This window comes from Bombina bombina, chromosome 4 (genome assembly GCF_027579735.1).
Source record: "Bombina bombina isolate aBomBom1 chromosome 4, aBomBom1.pri, whole genome shotgun sequence".
NCBI lineage: Eukaryota > Metazoa > Chordata > Amphibia > Anura > Bombinatoridae > Bombina > Bombina bombina.
In genome coordinates this window covers 70,471,743-70,492,388 of record NC_069502.1, presented here as the reverse complement: position 1 = coordinate 70,492,388, position 20,646 = coordinate 70,471,743, and the positions used below count along the sequence as shown (strand labels likewise).

Genomic DNA, 20,646 nt, shown 5'->3' with positions numbered 1-20,646 from the left:
AGAGTGCCTTTATATTGTGGTCTATGGGAACTAAGATTCTGATCCCGTCTGATGGCATCAAACCGAGGTTCCCATTGGAGCCTATGAAAGGGCTGTCTTGTGAACGCAATGCTTCCTAGCAATGCGAACATTGCACTTTTTTAAAAATAAAAAACAAATGCACTAGGCAGTTTTAAGGGGTTAAAGTTGGCAGGTGTGGTGTGTTAGAAAAAAAACAGCACTAAAAAGTGCCTTAACATAGCTGTCTATGGGAACTGTGTGTTCCCTGTAAATATATATGTATATTCTTATATACATATATATTTATGTGTTAATATATGTATATACACATATTAACACATAAATATATATGTATATAATCATATACTTATTTTATATTGAATGCTCTGTGGGAGGATATAGGCAGTCTCTGTGGGAGGACACAGGCAGGCTCTGTGGGAGGATACAGGCAGGCTCTGTGGCTGTGGCAGGATACAAGCAGGCTCTGTGGTAGGATACAGGCAGGCTCTGTGGCTGTGACAGGATACAAGCAGGCTCTGTGGCTGTGGCAGGATACAAGCAGGCTCTGTGGTAGGACACAGGCAGGCTCTGTGGCTGTGACAGGATACAAGCAGGCTCTGTGGCAGGATACAGGCAGGCTCTGTGGGAGGATACAGGCAGACTCTGTGGCTGTGGCAAGATACAAGCCGGCTCTGTGGTAGGATACAGGCAGGCTCTGTGGCTGTGACAGGATACAAACAGGCTCTGTGGCAGGATACAGGCAGGCTCTGTGGAAATATACAGGCAGTCTCTGTGACAGGATATAGGCAGGCTCTGTGGCATGATACAAGCAGACTCTGTGGCTGTGGCAGGATACAAGCAGGCTCTGTGGCAGGATACAGGCAGGCTCTGTGGCAGGATACAAGCAGACTCTGTGGCTGTGGCAGGATACAAGCAGGTTCTGTGGCAGGATACAGGCAGGATACAAGCAGGCTCTGTGGGAGTATACAGGCAGGCTCTGTGACAGGATACAGGCAGGCTCTGCGGCAGAATACAAGCAGGCTCTGTGGCTGTGGCAGGATACAAGCAGGCTCTGTGGCAGGATACAGGCAAGCTCTGTGGGAGGATACAGACAGGCTCTGTGGGAGGATACATCAGGCTCTGTAGCAGGATGCAAGCAGGCTTTGTGGCAGGATGCAAGCAGGCTTTGTGGTTGTGGGAGGATACAAGCAGACTCTCTGGTTGTGGGAGGAAAAAAGCAGGTTCTGTGGCTTAATACAAGCAGACTCTGTGGCTGGATGCAAGCAGGCTCTGTGGCTGCAGCAGGATACAATCAGACTCTGTGGCTGGATACAAGCAGGCTCTGTGGCTGCAGCAGGATACAATCAGACTATGTGGCTGGATACAAGCAGGCTCTGTGGCAGGATACAAGAAGGCTCTGTGGCAGGATACAAGAAGGCTCTGTGGCAGGATACAAGAAGGCTCTGTGGTAGGATACAAGAAGGCTCTGTGGTTGTGGGAGGATATAGGAAGCTCTGTGACTGTGGGAGGATATAGGCAGGCTCTCTGGCTGGATACAAGCAGGCTCTGTAGCCGTGGCATGATATAACCAGGCTCTGTGGCAGGATACAAGAAGGCTCTGTGGTAGGATACAAGAAGGCTCTGTGGTTGCGGGAGGATATAGGAAGCTCTGTGACTGTGGGAGGATATAGGCAGGCTCTGTGGCTGGATACAAGCAGGCTCTGTAGCCGTGGCATAATATAACCAGGCTCTGTGGCAGGATACAAGCAGGTACTTTAGCTGTGAGAGGACTGTGCCAGGATACAGCAACACTTTAGCTGTAACTAAAAAGTTGTAGGCACTAAACAGGAAAAAGGGTTAACACCCAACAGTCTGGGAACCCTTGCTGGGTTGGACAAAGGCCTAGGCAGGGTTAGAGGTGATATTGTGGGACTGTGCCGGGGTTAGGAAGAGGTGTACCGCAGAAAGGTCAGACAGGCTGAGGTCAGTCACATCCAGTTTAGAATGAGGCAGACATAAGTCAAGGTAAAGTCCAGGCACAGGTCAAAATACTGGATAAACAATCCACCATGCATCACAGCAAAAGGGAAATGCAGAAGAAGAATCAGTAGGAAAATCCAGTTCAAAAGCCAGCAAAGGCAGCAGGACTCTAAAAATAAGAAAACAATGGAAGGAAAAAGGAGCGCTAAAAAGCTAATACCAATATGGAAAGTAAGGCAATACAAGGTTTGTAGAAAGGGTGAATAACCTCTATATAGGACCTTTTAACATCTAATCTATAATAAAATATGTGAGACCTACAGACTTTGTATTACGGTGCAATATTTAATATACACGATCAAAGACAACACATAGAGGGATAATCTCCTCAAATAAATAAATAAATAAAACACTAGCATAGAAGGTTGGCCAACCTAAGAATAAAAGAAAAGAGTCCTTCAAGATATCGATATCAATAATGCTCCCAAGTTAGGGGATAAAACAGATTAATTTGTCCAATAATGTAAAACCTTAAAATGATAAGGTAATAAAAACAGATCGAATCTGTCTAATAAAAGTCGGTGTATACTTCTCAATACATACAGTATGTTACCTAGATCCGATTGACTATGTGGCAGGGTTCTGACCTCTCTTTACATGTCCGCTCTCTGTGCCGATCTTGGAGCCTCAGCAGTCCTATTGCTTGATGTAGTATTACGGATGGTAGTTCCTGAGATCTTGTGACTGGGCTCAGGCAGCAAGCGTGTGAGGTCAAAAAACCATTAAAGTGTTCAACATACAGGTTAATGCAAAGCGTTTCAGCTATAGTCCTCAGCCTTTCTCTAGCATACTCCTGTAAGCATAGAGCTTCTATTTATACGATACAGATAGTGGATGTGTTCATCATTGCAGTCGGATTAACTCCTCAGTGTTTGGAGTGAGATTGTCCTTTGTGATTAAACCTTCCGATTGCAGGTTCTGATTCATATTATAAGCCATACTATTATGGGTCTGTTTCACGTTTTTCGGTGGGGAGATCATAGAAAAAATTATTATCCTATGTGTAATACATAAATGGCCGAGATGGCAACCCTATGTGTAGCACCCCATTGAGCTGCAAAGGGCTCCATATATTATGTGTGCTGGGTCTTTCAACTTTTTCACCAGCTTTGCTAGCATTCCACATTAGCCATCAAAATATTAGATTCTAGAACTGCTGCTGGACTTCTAAACTTTATAACAAGGAGCCATGGGGGTCTCAAGACCTCTTTGATAGGCCATTATAAGTGTAAATGTGTTCACATGTATATGGTGTTTATTTATATTTAAATTGTGTTTCTAGGGCTTAAAGGGACATTAAACCCATTTTGTTTTCTTTTAAGATTCAGATAGAACATACAATTTTATAGAACTTTACAATTTACTTCTAATATAAAATCTGCTTAATTCCTTTGATATCCTTTGCTGAAGAAGCATCAATGCACTACTGGGAGCTAGCTGAGCACATCTTGTCAGCCAATCATGAGACAAATGTGTGCAGACACCAATCCCCAGCTAGCTCCCACTAGTGTAGAATGTGTACATATTCTTTTTCAACAATGGATACCAAGAGAAAAAAGTGCATTTGAAAATAGGAGTGAATTTAAGTCTTTTAAAATAACATGCTCTATCTGAATCATGAAAGTTTACTTTTGACTTTCCTAACCATTTAAAGGGATAGTCAAGTCCAAAATAAACTTGATTCAGATAGAGAATGTAATTGTAAACAATTTTTCAATTTACTTTTATCACCAATTTTGCTTTGTTCTCTTGGTATTCTTATTTGAAAGCTAAACCTAGGAGGTTCATATGCAAATTTCTAAGCCCTTGAAGGCCGCCTCTTCTCACAGGGCATTTTAACAGTTTTTCACCTCTAGAGGGTGTTAATTCATGTGTGACATATAGATAACACTGTGCTCACGCATGTAGAGTTCCAGGGAGCCAGCTCTGATTGGCTAAAATGGATGTCTGTCAAAAGAACTGAAATAAGGGGGCAGTTTGCAGAGGCTTAGATACAAGGTAATCACAGAGGTAAAAAGTGTATTTATATAATTGTGTTGGTTATGCAAAACTAGGGAATTGGTAATAAAGGGATTATCTGTCTTTTTAAACAATAACAATTCTGGTGTAGACTGTTACAGAACTCTTGATGGGTTTGCTGTTATGTTTTTTTTTCTTTTTTACTTAGATAGGACCTTCTCAGTCAAGGAATAAATAATAGGTCTTCCACTCTATTTTAAAGTTCATTTAATACTCATTGAGCTACACAATATGTTCAGCGAGGTCCTCCCTGCTAGCATCTGAATCTTTACACTAAAGAACACAAGAACACTAGGGACCACAATACTTAACACCTTCTAACATTTGAATACCTAGACACCTAACTTGATACCTAGAAGATATTGCTAGCAATATGATGTTTAGTTAACGTTCCTTTTGGGGACTATGTGAGTATAGAAGATTTACCATGGTGATCAATGTATGCCCAGTTTATAGAGATCTTGCTGCTAGTGAAACTTTGTGCTCTCCACTATAAGACTAAGTTGGGAACTTTATATGTTTATCCTGTTTAATATTGCGCTTCCCTATTTGCTTACATATTCGAGTTCTATTGCTTTGCTATATCCTGGGGCAATTACTTTTTTACTTCGCTTGTGATTTAACTTCTGGACCGAACAATCCTGTGTACCTTGTTCATGGACTTATTCCACTTGTAGAATTTGCTAATAATGATCTAGATATCTTTGCAACTCTGTTTTTATTATGTGTGAATATTGTTAATATTGTGTCATATCTACAAATCTCAATAGCCCGGCTGTAGATCAGAAGTAGGCTTGAGAAGATCTTTACAAGCTCCAGAGCAATTTTTCCAGTATACAAATGGTCCAGAGTTTCAGCACATGTATGGAACATATTTAGTACTTCTTTATTTATATATTTAGTGTTCTTTACAAGCCTTTGTTTATTGCACAACTAGAAGCTCTATGGATCACAGTTGATAGGATCCTCACATGTACTGCCCTCAGAAACTGTTTTATTTACTGTTCTAGCAATGTTTGCTTTGTTCTCATTTTAATTTCTGGGTGTCTTTTTTTTTTTTTTTCCTATCTCATATACACACCGCATGTCCAGTAAGGATTCCCAGTGCCCTTTGAGCATGTATTGCACAATTGGGTAGATTAAGAAGTAGGCGAATGTGGCAGGTTTTCTATAGCATAAGTTCTATCTCTTATAACTTTGTGCACTGTCTTTCCCATAAACAACAACCCACCCCTTCTCTACTACCTGATAGATTTAGCCCACTACTCCATATATACCATTATAAAGCGAGTCCCAGATTTTATATCTGAGCTTATTTATACTCTAGTCTACCCCTTTGAAGACCCCCTTATTTATTCACCTCCTGTATACTATACATATATTACCAGATATCAGAGTGGCTTTTATATAAACAGAAGGCTCCATGTAAGCCTGCTCTCCACAACTAATTTCTGACTATTTCATTGTATACCCCAGTCCTAAAATGCACAGTTTTTTTTACAATAGGTAAACTATTTCTTTTACAGACCAAACAATTGTGGGCACTCTGCGTGTGGACACATTCAACCTATTGAAATAGCAAATAATGATCTAGTGGTTTAGGTAACATTGTTTTTTAGGTTTATATTGAGGTGGTAGGGTGTTTATTATAAAGTTTATGAAAAATTATCTTCCTATAACTTAATACTAGCATAGCTAAACTCACGAAATAATTATTAGCCCTCTCTTCATATACTTCATTGGTTATTTAATCCACTCAAAAGAGACCTGTCCACTAATGAGCCCCATACTGATAACAATATTCTTATATCTTTAAACTCCCAGGTCACGCCCCCCCCCCATCCCCCTGCTAAGATTCCCCAGTTCTTTATATGCTTTTACATACTAAATACTAACCCTATTAAAAATGAGGTTTTATTATATTAAGTCCATCTACCTATTCATTGGTTGAGACCTCAGCTAACAAATTGATATATATGTAGATTTCTCATGTCTAACAATATTTTAGTTCATCTTACTACACAGTTATGGGCTGTAATATTCTCTGTAGAGGAACTTCTATGGACATATTTGTTTCAAGAAATTACCTATGTTTACTATAATCTTTTTGACCTGTAAATATGTTGTTTAACTAATTACTTACCATATCAACCTTTATATATTATGTATATTTCATGCTACTGTAAATGGGCTATAGTAATATAATGTTGTTCTTTTTTTCAAAGACCTCAATAAAAAATTATATTAAAAAAATAAAATATATAAACAAATAATATTGTTTATTAAAATAAATCTACATATTTGTCTTAGGCTAGTATTTTATTTGTATATATCATTATTTAATATATAAATGGCTTAAAGTTGCATTATTAGTTACACCCAGACATGAATTTTACTAACTTATAGTTCTTAAGTAGAATAATTAATTATGTTAATGGTCTCAGTAAAGAGTCAAATAGTGTGAGCTATCTGGCACCCACCCACGGCCAACAGCATTCAACAGAATCTGTTTATATCTGCTTTATAAATTACTTGCTAGCAGATATCTGTAAATAGTATAATAAAACAGTGATACATTGTATATAAAAATCTAAATCTTTATGCAGGTGGTGTTTTATAAGTTTACACATACTATTTATGTAACTAGTATTAGATGATGCAATCATTACATTAAAATTAAATAGTAGTGTAATTGTGTAATATGTGTTAAAGGGTTAGTAAATTAAAAATCAAACTTTCATGATTAAAATAGATTTTGCAGTTTTAAGCAATGTTCCAATTTACTTTCATTATCCAATTTGCTTAGTTCTCTTGATATCCGTTGTTGAAAAGCATACCTAGATAGGCTTAAGAACAACAATGCACTAGTGGGAGCTAGCTGCTGATTGGTGGCTGCACATATATGTGTTTTGTGATAGGCTTCAGTGAAATCTCATGAGATCACCGTATATCAGTGTTCCCTCTAAAGCCAGTTTTGTGTGCGGCCCAGCAGTGAAAGAGTTTATTAGCAAACACTACACAATGCAGACTGCAAGGTGTGGTTCCCTTATTAACTATTTCACTGCTGGGCTGCACACTAAACTGACCTTAGAGGGAACACTGAGTATAACATTGCCTCAGTACTGCTGATGCTGATTGGCTATTGTTTGTTTTTGTTTTGTTTTTTTTTTAACTTGCAGCTGGACAGCAGCTGAAGTATAACTGTTAACACAGAAGTTACTCTGCTGAGATGAAGAAATTTTTGAGGTAAAATATCTTACTTATTTACATAGAGATGCTCAGGTGATATTTCCCTGTCAGCTTTTTACAGCTATACTGCATCACTTTCAAGTCATTTAGCATATGAGTATTATGTCCCTTAAAGTGTTAGGGTTAATATAAAAGTTAAACAAAATGCATATAAAACATATTAAAATAAAGTATTACACTAATATAAACATTTTTAATAAATAAAACAAATCAGTTTTATGTTTATATTTTATTTTTTATATTTAAAAGGGTTTGAAAGGGATATGGTATGTGACAAGGTGTTTGATTGGAAAGGGCTCAAAATCACACATACACACATATGTATGCATTAAAAATTATTTTGTAATACTGCTTTATGTCCCTTTAATTGTATGCTTGCTGTATTCTCTTAGAACTAGTTCCATATAAAATAAAAAAACATTGAACTGATATTAGTTGGAACAAATCACATCTGGACAATGTATCTAAACCTCTACTGGAGCAATATCATTCATCTCTCTATACTGCACAGATTAGATACATTTACTGCTTGTGTGGGCTGGAAAATTCAGCAAAATAAATAATGTTTCTGTATTTTTTATTTTATTTTGGTCCTTGAGGATATTTAGAGAAATTACTAAGAACACATATTTCTGTGGTAAATGTGTATGTATAGCTCTATTTTGATGCTAAGACATAATAGGGCAATACTTAAAATGACAGCAAACTATGACTGAAAAACCCGTAATATACAAAACAGGGTGGGTAACATCAATTATTAGTTTTTATTTATGTAGCATTAGGGCTGTATATTTATGGCTGCACTGATTATTTATTTGGTAAATGAATTTAATTAAACCATTCACAATGCCAAACTATTCCAGAGGAGTAAAGATTATTTTGGTCATTTTTTTTCTATCTAGAAGATATTATCACATATTCTTTGTTTTGTAGTTCTCAAAACTGTGGATTTGTATTTGCAGAAATAAAATGCTCCTACTTCACTGCAAAAAAAAAAAAAAAAACACGTTATAAAATAAACATACAGAGTTAAGATATAAACCTTAAAGGGAGATAAGTCAGCTTTTCTTTTATGATTCAGATACAGCATACAAATGTCAGATTTACTTCTATTATCAAATTTGCATAATTCTCTTGGTATCCTTTTTTGAAGGAGAGCAATACTCTGCTGGGTGCTGCACATTAGGTGAACCAATGACAAGAGGCATATATGTTCAGACTTCAACCAGCAGCTAGCTCCTAGCCTACCTGTGTATGGGTTTCAACAAAAGAATAATAAGAGAATAAAGCCTATTATATGATGGAAGTAAATTGGAAAGTTATTTCAAATTGCCTGTTCTAGCTGAACCATGAAAGGTTAATTTTGACATTACTGTCCCTTTAATGTTCCTTGCAAAGACAGAATCAACTCTTACTAAGTTTCAAGAAGAAGCTCAATGAATAGAAGATTGTTTGAAGTAGATTAGATCTGCACAAGGACCTAAGTGTGAGGAGGGAGGGGCAAGCAGAAAACATGAAAGTGAAACCTATAATTTATTTTTATTTATTTTTATTTTATTTATAAAATATTTTACCAGGAAGGATACATTGAGATTGCTCTCGTTTTCAAGTATGTCCGGGGTCCACAAAACATTGCATTGATACAATAGGGTACAATAAAATTCAAAAACAATAATACACAATAGATGCAAAAAGTTTACATAGAACAGGTAAAAAATATATAATCAACCATGACAGGTGCATTCTGTTTTGAGACATTGCTTCAGTTAAATAAAACTATTGAGATTGTTATTACTAAGGTAATGGTTATTATTTTTTAGCTAAATAAAACTATTTAAATTGACATTATGAAGGTAATGATTTGTTTTCTCCTTTCAATAAAGTACAGCTGCAAAGTTGATCAAATATGAATGATTAACTTATTCAATAGGAGATAGTTCACCTCTCAATAATTTTATTCATTTAAACGATCTCTCTATGTATTTCTAATGGTATATAACCAAATCACTAGTTATAACTGGAAAAATAATCTGAAAAGTTATTATTTTAAAAATGTAACCTTTCTGTAGAAAACCATGATTTAAATTGAGTCTTATTGACTAGTGAATTAAATTGTAATTTAAATTGATATAATTTGAATCAAATCTAACCTTTTCATGCAGTGTTTATTTAATATATATATACGTGATGATTCGTCCTACCTTTGTCATATTTACTTAATTGACGCTTACAATAGCAAAGTATCACTGTAATCATTTTTAATATAGTTGAAAAATTACTACATTAAAGGGAAATGAACATCAAAATGAAACTCTCTTGGTATAATTTGCTGAAAAGCATACTTAGGTAGGCTCTGAAGCGGCAACACACCATTGGGAGCTAGCTGGTGATAGAGAAAGGCTAAACACATATGCCTCTTGTGATTGGCTCACCAGATGGGTACCAGATAGTTCATTGCTGATCTGGAGTTAACTTTAGCTATATGTGTAACCTCTTGCAGGGAGTAACATGAAGTTATATGCCGGCAACAGTGCAATAATAAAATGCTCTAACGTTTTATGTCACTTTAAAGGGATACTGTATTTAAACAATTTCATGCATATAAAAAAGCATGAAAACAGATTTTTTTGGGGTCTAAAAAAATGTTAAACTAAAGTAGGTTACATTTAAATTGAAACTAATACAGCAGTATTGCTTTGCCTATCCTGACTGCCGGACAGCTGCCACTGCTGTATTGATGAAGAGGGACAAGCTTCTGCAAGTACAGCACAAACTTGCGCAAACCTAATCGCTATAAGCACTTACTCTAATAACCCCTAAACCACCACAAAGTCCCCAGTACACTATTAACCCCTAAACCACCAGCCCCAATGCATAGTAAAATACTACACTATTAACCCCTAACCTGCCAGCCCCCAATACATAGTAAAACACTACACTTTTAACCCCTAAACAGTGAGCCTCCAACATATATTAAAACATTACACTATTAACCCCAAAACAGCCAGCCCCCAACACATAGTAAAACACTACACTATTAACCCCTAAACAGCCAGCCCCCAACACATAGTAAAACACTACACTATTAACCCCTAAACAGCGAGCCCCCTAACATATATTAAAAAATTACACTATTAACCCATAAACAGCCAGCCCCCAACGCTAAGTAAAACACTACACTATTAATCCCTAAACAGCAAGCCCCCAACATATAGTAAAAGACTATATTATTAACCCCTAAACAGCCAGCCCCAAAACACATAGCAAAACACTACACTATTTACTCCTATCCCGCCAGCCCCAACACATAGTAAAACACTACACTATTAACCCCTAAACAGTGAGCCCCCCAACATATATTAAAACACTACAGTATTAAACCCTAAACAGCCAGCCCCCAACACTTAGTAAAAGACTACACTATTAACACCTAAACAGCAAGCCCCCCAACATATAGAAAAACACAACACTATTAACCCCTAAACAGCCAGCCCCAAAACACATAGTAAAACACTACACTATTGACCACTAACCCGCCAGCCCCAAAACATAGTAGCACACTACACTATTAACCCCTAAACAACGAGTCCCCAACACATAGTAAAACATTACACTATTAAAGGGACATAATACTCGTATGCTAAATAATTGAAACTGATGCAGTATAACTGTAAAAAGCTGAAAGGAAAATATCACCTGAGCATCTCTATGTAAAAAAGGAAGATATTTTACCTCACAACTTCCTCAGCTCACCAGAGTAAGTTCTGTAAAAAAGGTAAAAAAAAAAAAAAAAATGAAGAAATGAACAGCAGCCAATCAGAATCATTAGTGCTGAGGTCATGAACTCTTTTACTGTGATCTGTGATATGAGATTTCACTTAACTCTCATGAGATTTCATAGTAAACTTCCTTAAACTGAATAAGGAAATAAGATGAGTGTGCACGAAAAGCTCACTCCCTTAGCTGTCCCGGGACAGACATACTGATTTGCTGCTTAGAAGTCCTTTACAATGGGATGTGGCTACTGAGGAATTTTTGAGGTAAAATATTTTTTTTTTACATAGAGATGTTCAGGTGATATTTTCTAGTCAGCTTTTTACAGCTATGCTGCATCACTTTCAAGTGTTTCAACATTTAGGTATCATGGCCCTTTAACCCCTAAACAGCGAACCCCCACACTAAAACACTACACTATTAACCCCACCACAGGCAGCCCCTAAACATATAGTAAAACACTACACTATTCTAAAACTAAAGTACAAATAGCCCTTAAAAGGGCCTTTTGTAGGGCATTGCCGTACAAAGTGATCAAACTCTTTTTCTTAAAAAATGAACTATAACCCTCTAACATTCAACCCCACCCCTACCCCCCAAAAAACACTATCTAAAAAAAATATCTAAAAAGTGCCCTGAAAAGGGCATTTGGCTTGGAATTGCCCTTAAAGGGGCATTTAGCTCTTTTGCTGCCCAGATATAAAAAAGCTAGTCTTAAAAAAAAAAAACACAAAAAAAACTAACTTTAAAGCACAAGATGGTACTCACCAAAGATGATGATGGCGGCGGCCCGGTGGTGGTCTTTCTTTATCCCGGTGGTGGTCCATCTTCTTATCTTCATCCTGGCAGCGGTTAATAGTTAAAGGGATATCAAACCCAATTTCATAATTCAGACAGAGCATTCAATTTTAAGCAACTTTTGAATTTACTCCTATTATCAAATATTCTTCTTTATCTTGGTATCAGTATTTGAAAAATGAGGAATGTAAGCTTAGGAGCCAGACCATATTTGGTTCAGCACCTGGGTAGCGCTTGCTAATTGGTGATTAAATTGAAATGTGCATAGGGGATTTTCTGTTTCTAATAAAAGCATTTTTACAATATACTTACATTAGAAAAATGCTTCTAGTAAAAGTTCTTACTGTTTTACAGCGGCATACTCACATATCCTTTGAGTGTCTGTGCACTGCACCTTAGAGTGTATGGCAGACACCTGTATGAAATAAATTAAGTTTTCACAGATGCATTACACACAATAACACACAGTTATATTATTCTATAGAAGGGCACTATCTGTTCATTAGGAATTTGGAGAGTATACAATTTTAGAAATTTGCTTTGTTCTCATGGTATACTTTATTGAAGAGCATACTTAGGTAGGCAGTGTGCATGTATTTGAAGCCCTATATGGGAGCAAACACTGCTGTAATCTAGTGATTTTGAAAATATATAACTTTGTTAAAAGCATGCTTGCAAAACTCCTTCCAAATACTGCTCTAGACATGCCCACTCTCCTGAGTCTACCTACCTGATTAAAGAAATACATTGGAAAGTTTTTTTGTTTTTAATTTAATTATACACTCTATCTGAAGCTTGAAACAAATATGGGTTTCATGTCCCTTTATTGGCTTATAGTTTTATACAAACAAGACTGTCTGGAAACCATGCTAAAAATTACCTTAACAATCCTATAATCTACACAGCCTTGTTTGCACAGTCTCTTTGCTTGCCTCTTTTACAAATGTCCCTAATTGTCCTCATCAGAAGAGATAGATAAGGGGGAATCCTAAGTTGCAACATGCTGGCACCCATTATTTTATAGAAATCAAAGTACTTTATAGGAACCAAGCCTTTGCAATTCAATATTTAAACATCTACAAATTATTTTCAGGCTAATATCCCGTTAAGAATGCTGAACCAGCTATACCTTATTGCTTAGGGACATAAAACGGAATTGTAACTATCCTTTTGAAACCATACATCATGATGATAATAGGCTCAAGCTGTAAAAGAGCAATTTTAGCCACGTGTTAGTGGTTATCTTTACAAATGATCACTAACAATGATATGTTTGATCTTATCAAAACATTAAGACTAAGAAATAAAATATATGACTTTCAATTCATATACTCTTTCTAACTTTTAACACATAAAATATATATTGTATCATATTATTCTAAAATTCAATTTAATATTTAGTTTAACACATTTTATTTTAGCTTTAATATCACATTTTACTTTAATTTCAAAAATATTTTACGTTATAAACTTTGAATAACAAAAAAAAAAAAAAAATAGTCAATTGAGGCTTTGAATGACCATTAAATAAAAATAATTCAGTAAACCGTTCCGTGAAATTACACGAAAACAAACAAAAACGATTTGTAATGAAAGCACTGCGCACAAATGGATTTGCAAATTTGTGGAAATTGTGTTTTTAAATTTAGGGTCACTTCTCTGTACCTCAAAGGGAATAAAAAAGATTTATAGTGTAATATAATATTGGGCACAAGGTTACATTTGCCAAATAGCCTTACTCATATGATATAGAGCTACTAAAGCTCTCTATATAAACATCCTAGAACCAGAACACCTTCAAAATATATTTTATTCCGTCCAACATAGAATTACAAGGTTACACATATAGAAGAATTGTGTCTTTACCAACGATTTTCTCTCATGTTGCCTGATTTTGTGACTACACCACTTATCCTTATACAATAGTTAAAGAAATATTTGTACAAGTTCTCAGTCCACTCATAGACAGAAATCAAGAAGCACGTGCTGTACTGTAGCCTGTGGTATTGTGGCACCTGACTTAAAGCGACAGTAAAATTAAAGTTTTAATTCAGAGAGAGCATGCAATTTTGAGCAACTTTTGAGTTTGTTTCTGTTATCTATATTGCTTCGTTCTCTTAATATCTTTTGTTGAAAAGCATACCTAGGTAGGCTTATGTGCAGCAAAGCACTACTAGGAGATAGCTTCTGATTGGTGGCTGCACTTATATGTCTTTTGTCATCGGCTCACCCAATGTGTTCAGCTATCTCCTAGTAGTGCATTGTAGCTCACTCAACAAAGGATACCAAGGGGATGAACCAGATTTGATAATAGAAGCAAATTAAATGAAAGGTTGTTTAATATGGAAATGTTCAATCTGAATCGTGAAATATTTTTTTTAAGATTCGTCCCTTTAAGATATGGTCCCTATATTGACCTAATAAGATATGGTTCCTACATTGTCCTCATAAGATATGGTCCCTATATTGTCCTTAAAAGATACAGTCCCTATATTGTCCTTATAAGATATGGTCCCAATATTGTCCTTAAAAGATACAGTCCCTATATTGTCCTTATAAGATATGGTCCCTATATTGTCCTTATAAGATATGGTCGCCAAATTGTCCTTATAAGATATGGTCCCTATATTGACCTAATAAGATATGGTTCCTATATTGACCTAATAAGATATGGTCCCTATATTGTCCTTAAAAGAAACAGTCCCTATATTGTCCTTAAAAGATACAGTCTCTATATTGTCCTTATAAGATATGGTCCCTATATTGTCCTTATAAGATATGGTCCCTATATTGTCCTTATAAGATATGCTCCCTATATTGTCCTTATAAGATATGGTCCCTATATTGACCTAATAAGATATGGTCCCTATATTGTCCTTATAAGATATGGTCCCTATATTGTCCTTATAAGATATGGTCCCTATATTGTCCTTAAAAGATACAGTCCCTATATTGTCTTTATAAGAAATGGTCCCTATATTGTCCTTATAAGATATGGTCCCCAAATTGTCCTTATAAGATATGGTCCCTATATTGACCTAATAAGATATGGTCCCTATATTGTTCTTATAAGATATTAGTCGATAAGCCTGCCCAGAGGGCAGTCTAATTATTTTTTAAACTACAAATGTAGAAACCACGTATTTTGTAACTCTTCTTTTATATAAAAATGTAAACTATAGGTGTAGCAATACTATAATTTTAATGGACTACTATCTTAAATATATAAAAAATATTTTCTATATAATAAACTACAGATATAGCCACACTCTAATTAGACAAACGACTGTCCTAAATAAATACAAATTATCTTCTCTTATATCTGCTTTTAGTACATTTCTTTATATACATAACCCCTAGACCGCAAAACCCCTACATTGCAATAAACCTATTTACCCTATTAACCCCTAAACCGCAAAACCCCCTACATCGCAATAAACCTATTTACCCTATTAACCCCTAAACCGCAAAAACCCCTACATCGCAATAAACCTATTTACCCTATTAACCCCTAAACCGCAAAAACCCCTACATCGCAATAAACCTATTTAACATATTAACCACTTAAACCGCCAAAACCCACAACGCAAATAACTATTTAAATAACTAAGTACAGTACACTAACCTAACACCCCCTAACCTAACACCCCCTAACCTTACAACCCCTAACCTTACACCCCATTAAATAAACCCATATTACCTAAACTAATACATTCTAAAGTTACAAAAAAAAAAGTTTACAAAAAATAAAAAAAGCTAACATTACAGAAAATAAAAAAATCTAATTACCAAATTTATCAAAATTAAACCTAATCCCTATGAAATAAAAAGACCCCCAAAATAAAAACACCCCCTACTCTAAGAATAAACTACCAGTAGCCCTTAAAAGGGCTTTTTGCAGGGCATTGCCCCAAGATAAACAGCTCTTTTTCAAGAAAATACACAAAGACCCCCCTAACAGTAACCCCCCCACCCCCCCCGCCCACCAAACCCCCCCCAAATAAAATAACCTAACACTAAAAAACCTAAACTACCCATTGCCCTGAAAAGGGCATTTGTTTGGGCATTGCCCTTAAAAGGGCATTTAGCGCTTTTTCTGCCCATCCCTAATCTAAATAAAACAAATCCCCCTTAAAAAAATCCTAAGTCTAACTCCCAGTTTGGTACTCACGGTTCCTGAAGTTCGGCGGAGAAGGTCCTGTTCCAGGCGGTGAAGTCTTCTTCCAAGCGCAACCTCTTCTTCTTCCAGGAACATCCTGTGCGGAGCGGTGCTGAAGACTGAAGACCACGGAGCTGAAGACCGGCGACCCTGGAACTGAAGACCGGCGACTGCGGAGCCATGGTGCGTGGAGGATCCTCTGCGTGGAGGATCCTCTTCGTACGATCTCCGCCGTACACTGAATAGTTAATTCAAGGTACGCGATTAAAGATGGCGTCCCTTCAATTCCTATTGGCTGATTTGATTTTTCCAATTCAAATCAGCCAATAGGATGAAAGCTATTCAAATCCTATGGCTGTTTAAATTAGCCAATAGGATGAGAGCAAGTGAAATTTTATTGGCTATTCAAATCAGCCAATAGAATTTCACTTGCTCTCATCCTATTGGCTAATTTAAACAGCCAATAGGATTTGAGTAGCTTTCATCCTATTGGCTGATTTGAATTGGAAAAATCAAATCAGCCAATAGGAATTGAAGGGACGCCATCTTTAATCGCGTACCTTGAATTCACTATTCAGTATACAGCGGAGATCGTACGAAGAAGATCCTCCACGCTCGCCGGTCTTCAGTTCCAGAGCCGCCGGTCTTCAGCTCCGCTCCGCACGCAGGATGTTCCTGAAAGAAGAAGAGGTTGCGCTTGGAAGAAGACTTCAGCGCCTGGAACAGGACCTTCTCCCCCGGACTTTAGGTACCGTGAGTGCCAACCTGGGGGTTATACTTAGGAGTTTTTACGGTTTTTTTGGGGGGATTTTACTTAGATTAGGGATGGGCAGAAAAAGAGCTAAATGCCCTACTACCCTACTGGTAGTTTATTAATAGGGTAAATAGGTTTATTGCAATGTAGGGGTTTAGGGGTTAATAGGGTAAATAGGTTTATTGCTATGTAGGGTTTTGCGGTTTAGGGGTTAGTAGGGTAAATATGTTTATTGAGATGTAGGGGTGTTGCAGTTTAGGGGTTAATAGGGTAAATAGGTTTATTGCGATGTAGGGGTTTAGGGGTTAATAGGGTAAATAGGTTTATTGCGATGTGGGGGTTTTGCGTTTTAGGGGTTAATAGGGTAAATAGGTTTATTGCGATGTAGGGGTTTTGGGGTTAATAGGGTAAATAGGTTTATTGCGATGTAGGGGTTTTGCGATTTAGGGGTTAATAGGGTAAATAGGGTTTATTGCAATGTTGGGGTTTTGCGGTTTAGGAGTTAATACTTTGTGTAGGATTTTTTTTGTTATATTTCGTGCGGAGGTGTTTTTTTTTAATACTTGATGCGGGCGGTTAATTTTTTAAAAAAAATACTTTAATGTGGGCGATTAGGTGTTGCGTTTTTTAATGCTCTGTTTGCCTTTGCTGCATCCAACGGTGGATTGCGAAAATGGCAGGGTGGTGAAAGAATCCACCTTCGCTGAATCCAGGTGAATTATTTTGTCCTCGCGCTGCCAACATTCCATTGAGGATGTGTGCGCAACTGCCAACGGCGACGGACATTACAAGCGCAATTATAGTATAGATGGTTCCTACATTGTCCGTATAAGATATGGTCCCTATATTGTTCTTATAAGATATGGTCCCTATATTGTCCTTATAAGATATGGTCCCTATATTGTCCTTATAATATATGGTCCCTATATTGTCCTTATAAGATATGGTTCCTATATTGTCCTTATAAGATATGGTTCCTATATTGTCCTTATAAGATACGGTCCCTATATTGTCCTTATAATATACGGTCCCTATATTGTCCTTATAAGATATGGTCCCTATATTGTCCTTATAAGATACAGTCCCTATATTGTCCTTAAAAGATATGGTCCCTATATTGTGCTTATAAGATACGGTCCCTATATTGTCCTTATAAGATATGGTCCCTATATTGTGCTTATAAGATATGGTCCCTATATTGTGCTTATAAGATATGGTCCCTATATTGTCCTTATAAGATATGGTCCCTATATTGTCCTTATAAGATATGGTCCCTATATTGTCCTTTTAAGATATGGTCCCTATATTGTCCTTATAAGATATGGTCCCTATATTGTCCTTATAAGATATGGTCCCTATATTGTCCTTATAAGATATGGTCCCTATATTGTGCTTATAAGATACGGTCCCTATATTGTCCTTATAAGATACGGTCCCTATATTGTTCTTATAAGATACAGTCCCTATATTGTCCTTATAAGATACTGTCCCTATATTGTCCTTACAAGATATGGTCCCTATATTGTCCTTATAAGATACAATCCCTATATTGTCCTTATAAGATACGGTCCCTATATTGTCCTTACAAGATATGGTCCCTATATTGTCCTTATAAGATACAGTCCCTATATTGTCCTTATAAGATATGGTCCCTATATTGTCCTTATAAGATACGGTCCCTATATTGTCCTTATAAGATACGGTCCCTATATTGTCCTTACAAGATACGGTCCCTATATTGTCCTTATAAGATATGGTCCCTATATTGAGCTTATAAGATACGGTCCCTATATTGTCCTTATAAGATACGGTCCCTATATTGTCCTTATAAGATACGGTCCCTATATTGTCCTTATAAGATACGGTCCCTATATTGTCCTTATAAGATATGGTCCCTATATTGTCCTTATAAGATACGGTCCCTATATTGTGCTTATAAGATACGGTCCCTATATTGTCCTTATAAGATATGGTCCCTATATTGTCCTTATAAGATATGGTCCCTATATTGTCCTTATAAGATATGGTCCCTATATTGTCCTTATAAGATATGGTCCCTATATTGTCCTTTTAAGATATGGTCCCTATATTGTCCTTATAAGATATGGTCCCTATATTGTCCTTATAAGATATGTTCCCTATATTGTGCTTATAAGATACGGTCCCTATATTGTCCTTATAAGATACGGTCCCTATATTGTCCTTATAAGATACAGTCCCTATATTGTCCTTATAAGATATGGTCCCTATATTGTGCTTATAAGATACGGTCCCTATATTGTCCTTATAAGATACAGTCCCTATATTGTCCTTATAAGATACTGTCCCTATATTGTCCTTACAAGATATGGTCCCTATATTGTCCTTATAAGATACAGTCCCTATATTGTCCTTATAAGATACGGTCCCTATATTGTCCTTACAAGATATGGTCCCTATATTGTCCTTATAAGATTCAGTCCCTATATTGTCCTTATAAGATATGGTCCCTATATTGTCCTTATAAGATACGGTCCCTATATTGTCCTTACAAGATACGGTCCCTATATTGTCCTTATAAGATACGGTCCCTATATTGTCCTTATAAGATACGGTCCTTATATTGTCCTTATAAGATACGGTCCCTATATTGTCCTTATAAGATACGGTCCTTATATTGTCCTTATAAGATACGGTCCCTATATTGTCCTTATAAGATACGGTCCCTATATTGTCCTTATAAGATACGGTCCCTATATTGTCCTTATAAGATAAGGTCCCTATATTGTCCTTATAAGATACGGTCCCTATATTGTCCTTATAAGATACGGTCCCTATATTGTCCTTACAAGATACGGTCCCTATATTGTCCTTATAAGATATGGTCCCTATATTGTGCTTATAAGATACGGTCCCTATATTGTCCTTATAAGATACGGTCCCTATATTGTCCTTATAAGATACGGTCCCTATATTGTCCTTATAAGATACGGTCCCTATATTGTCCTTATAAGATACGGTCCCTATATTGTCCTTATAAGATATGGTTCCTATATTGAGTTGGGAAAATGGTCTTTCTTACCTAGTGCTACCTAAAAACATGCAGACCTACCTGCATTGTGCTACCAGGTGTGATCAGTGCTAATGCACTATAGGTATCACCCACTGGCATACAGCTAGCACTAGTGGTCGCTCTGAGTGGGATTTTGGTTTAATTGTCTCTTGTATTTGCCTGTGATAAATAAATGTTAAATGTTTGCAGTCTTATAATAATTGTTACTAACCAAAGCTACATTTATATGAAACTATTTATATGAAAATGTATTTTGTGATTCATTTTAAAAAAAGTTTCCAAATGTCTTCTATTATTAAATTAGCTTCATTCCCACGGTATTCTTTGTTGAAGAGCTACCTAGGTAGATGTCTGGAGTGCTACACAGCAGTAAATAGTGCTGCCATCTACTGCTCTTGCACATAACATTGTAGCAAAATTGCTGTTCACGCTCCTGAACTTATATCCCTGCTCTTCAACAAAAGATACAAAGAAAACAAAGCCAATTTGATAATAGTAGTAAACAAGAAAGTTGTTTAAAATTGCATGTTCTATTTGAATTGTGAAAGAAAAAAAATTAGGGTTTTCCTTTAATATTTTATAGTAAATATATAAATATTTTTTCCTGTAAGAAACACATTTTCAATCTTGGTGTACATTTTTGTTTTTTATTCTTACTTTAGACAAATTACATCACCATGGACAATAAGGCTACCTACCTTCACACATTTGATGAGAAGGAAAACGGTTCCGTCTTCGAGGAATCTTTTGAGGGTAGAAACCTTTCCAAGATGAACCTCTGTGATGGGGGTAAGTACAGAC

General features: G+C 36.4%; 1 protein-coding gene across 1 annotated transcript in view; it reads left to right on the top strand.

Annotated features, from left to right (window-relative positions):
- Positions 1–20,646, top strand: part of SCARA5 (scavenger receptor class A member 5) — an 807,029-nt gene that overhangs the window by 13,195 nt on the left and 773,188 nt on the right. Inside the window, exon 2 of the mRNA XM_053709505.1 lies at positions 20,508–20,634. Within this exon, the coding sequence (XP_053565480.1) occupies positions 20,523–20,634 (112 nt within the window). The 5' untranslated portion in view covers positions 20,508–20,522. The remainder of the gene's footprint in view (positions 1–20,507; positions 20,635–20,646) is intronic.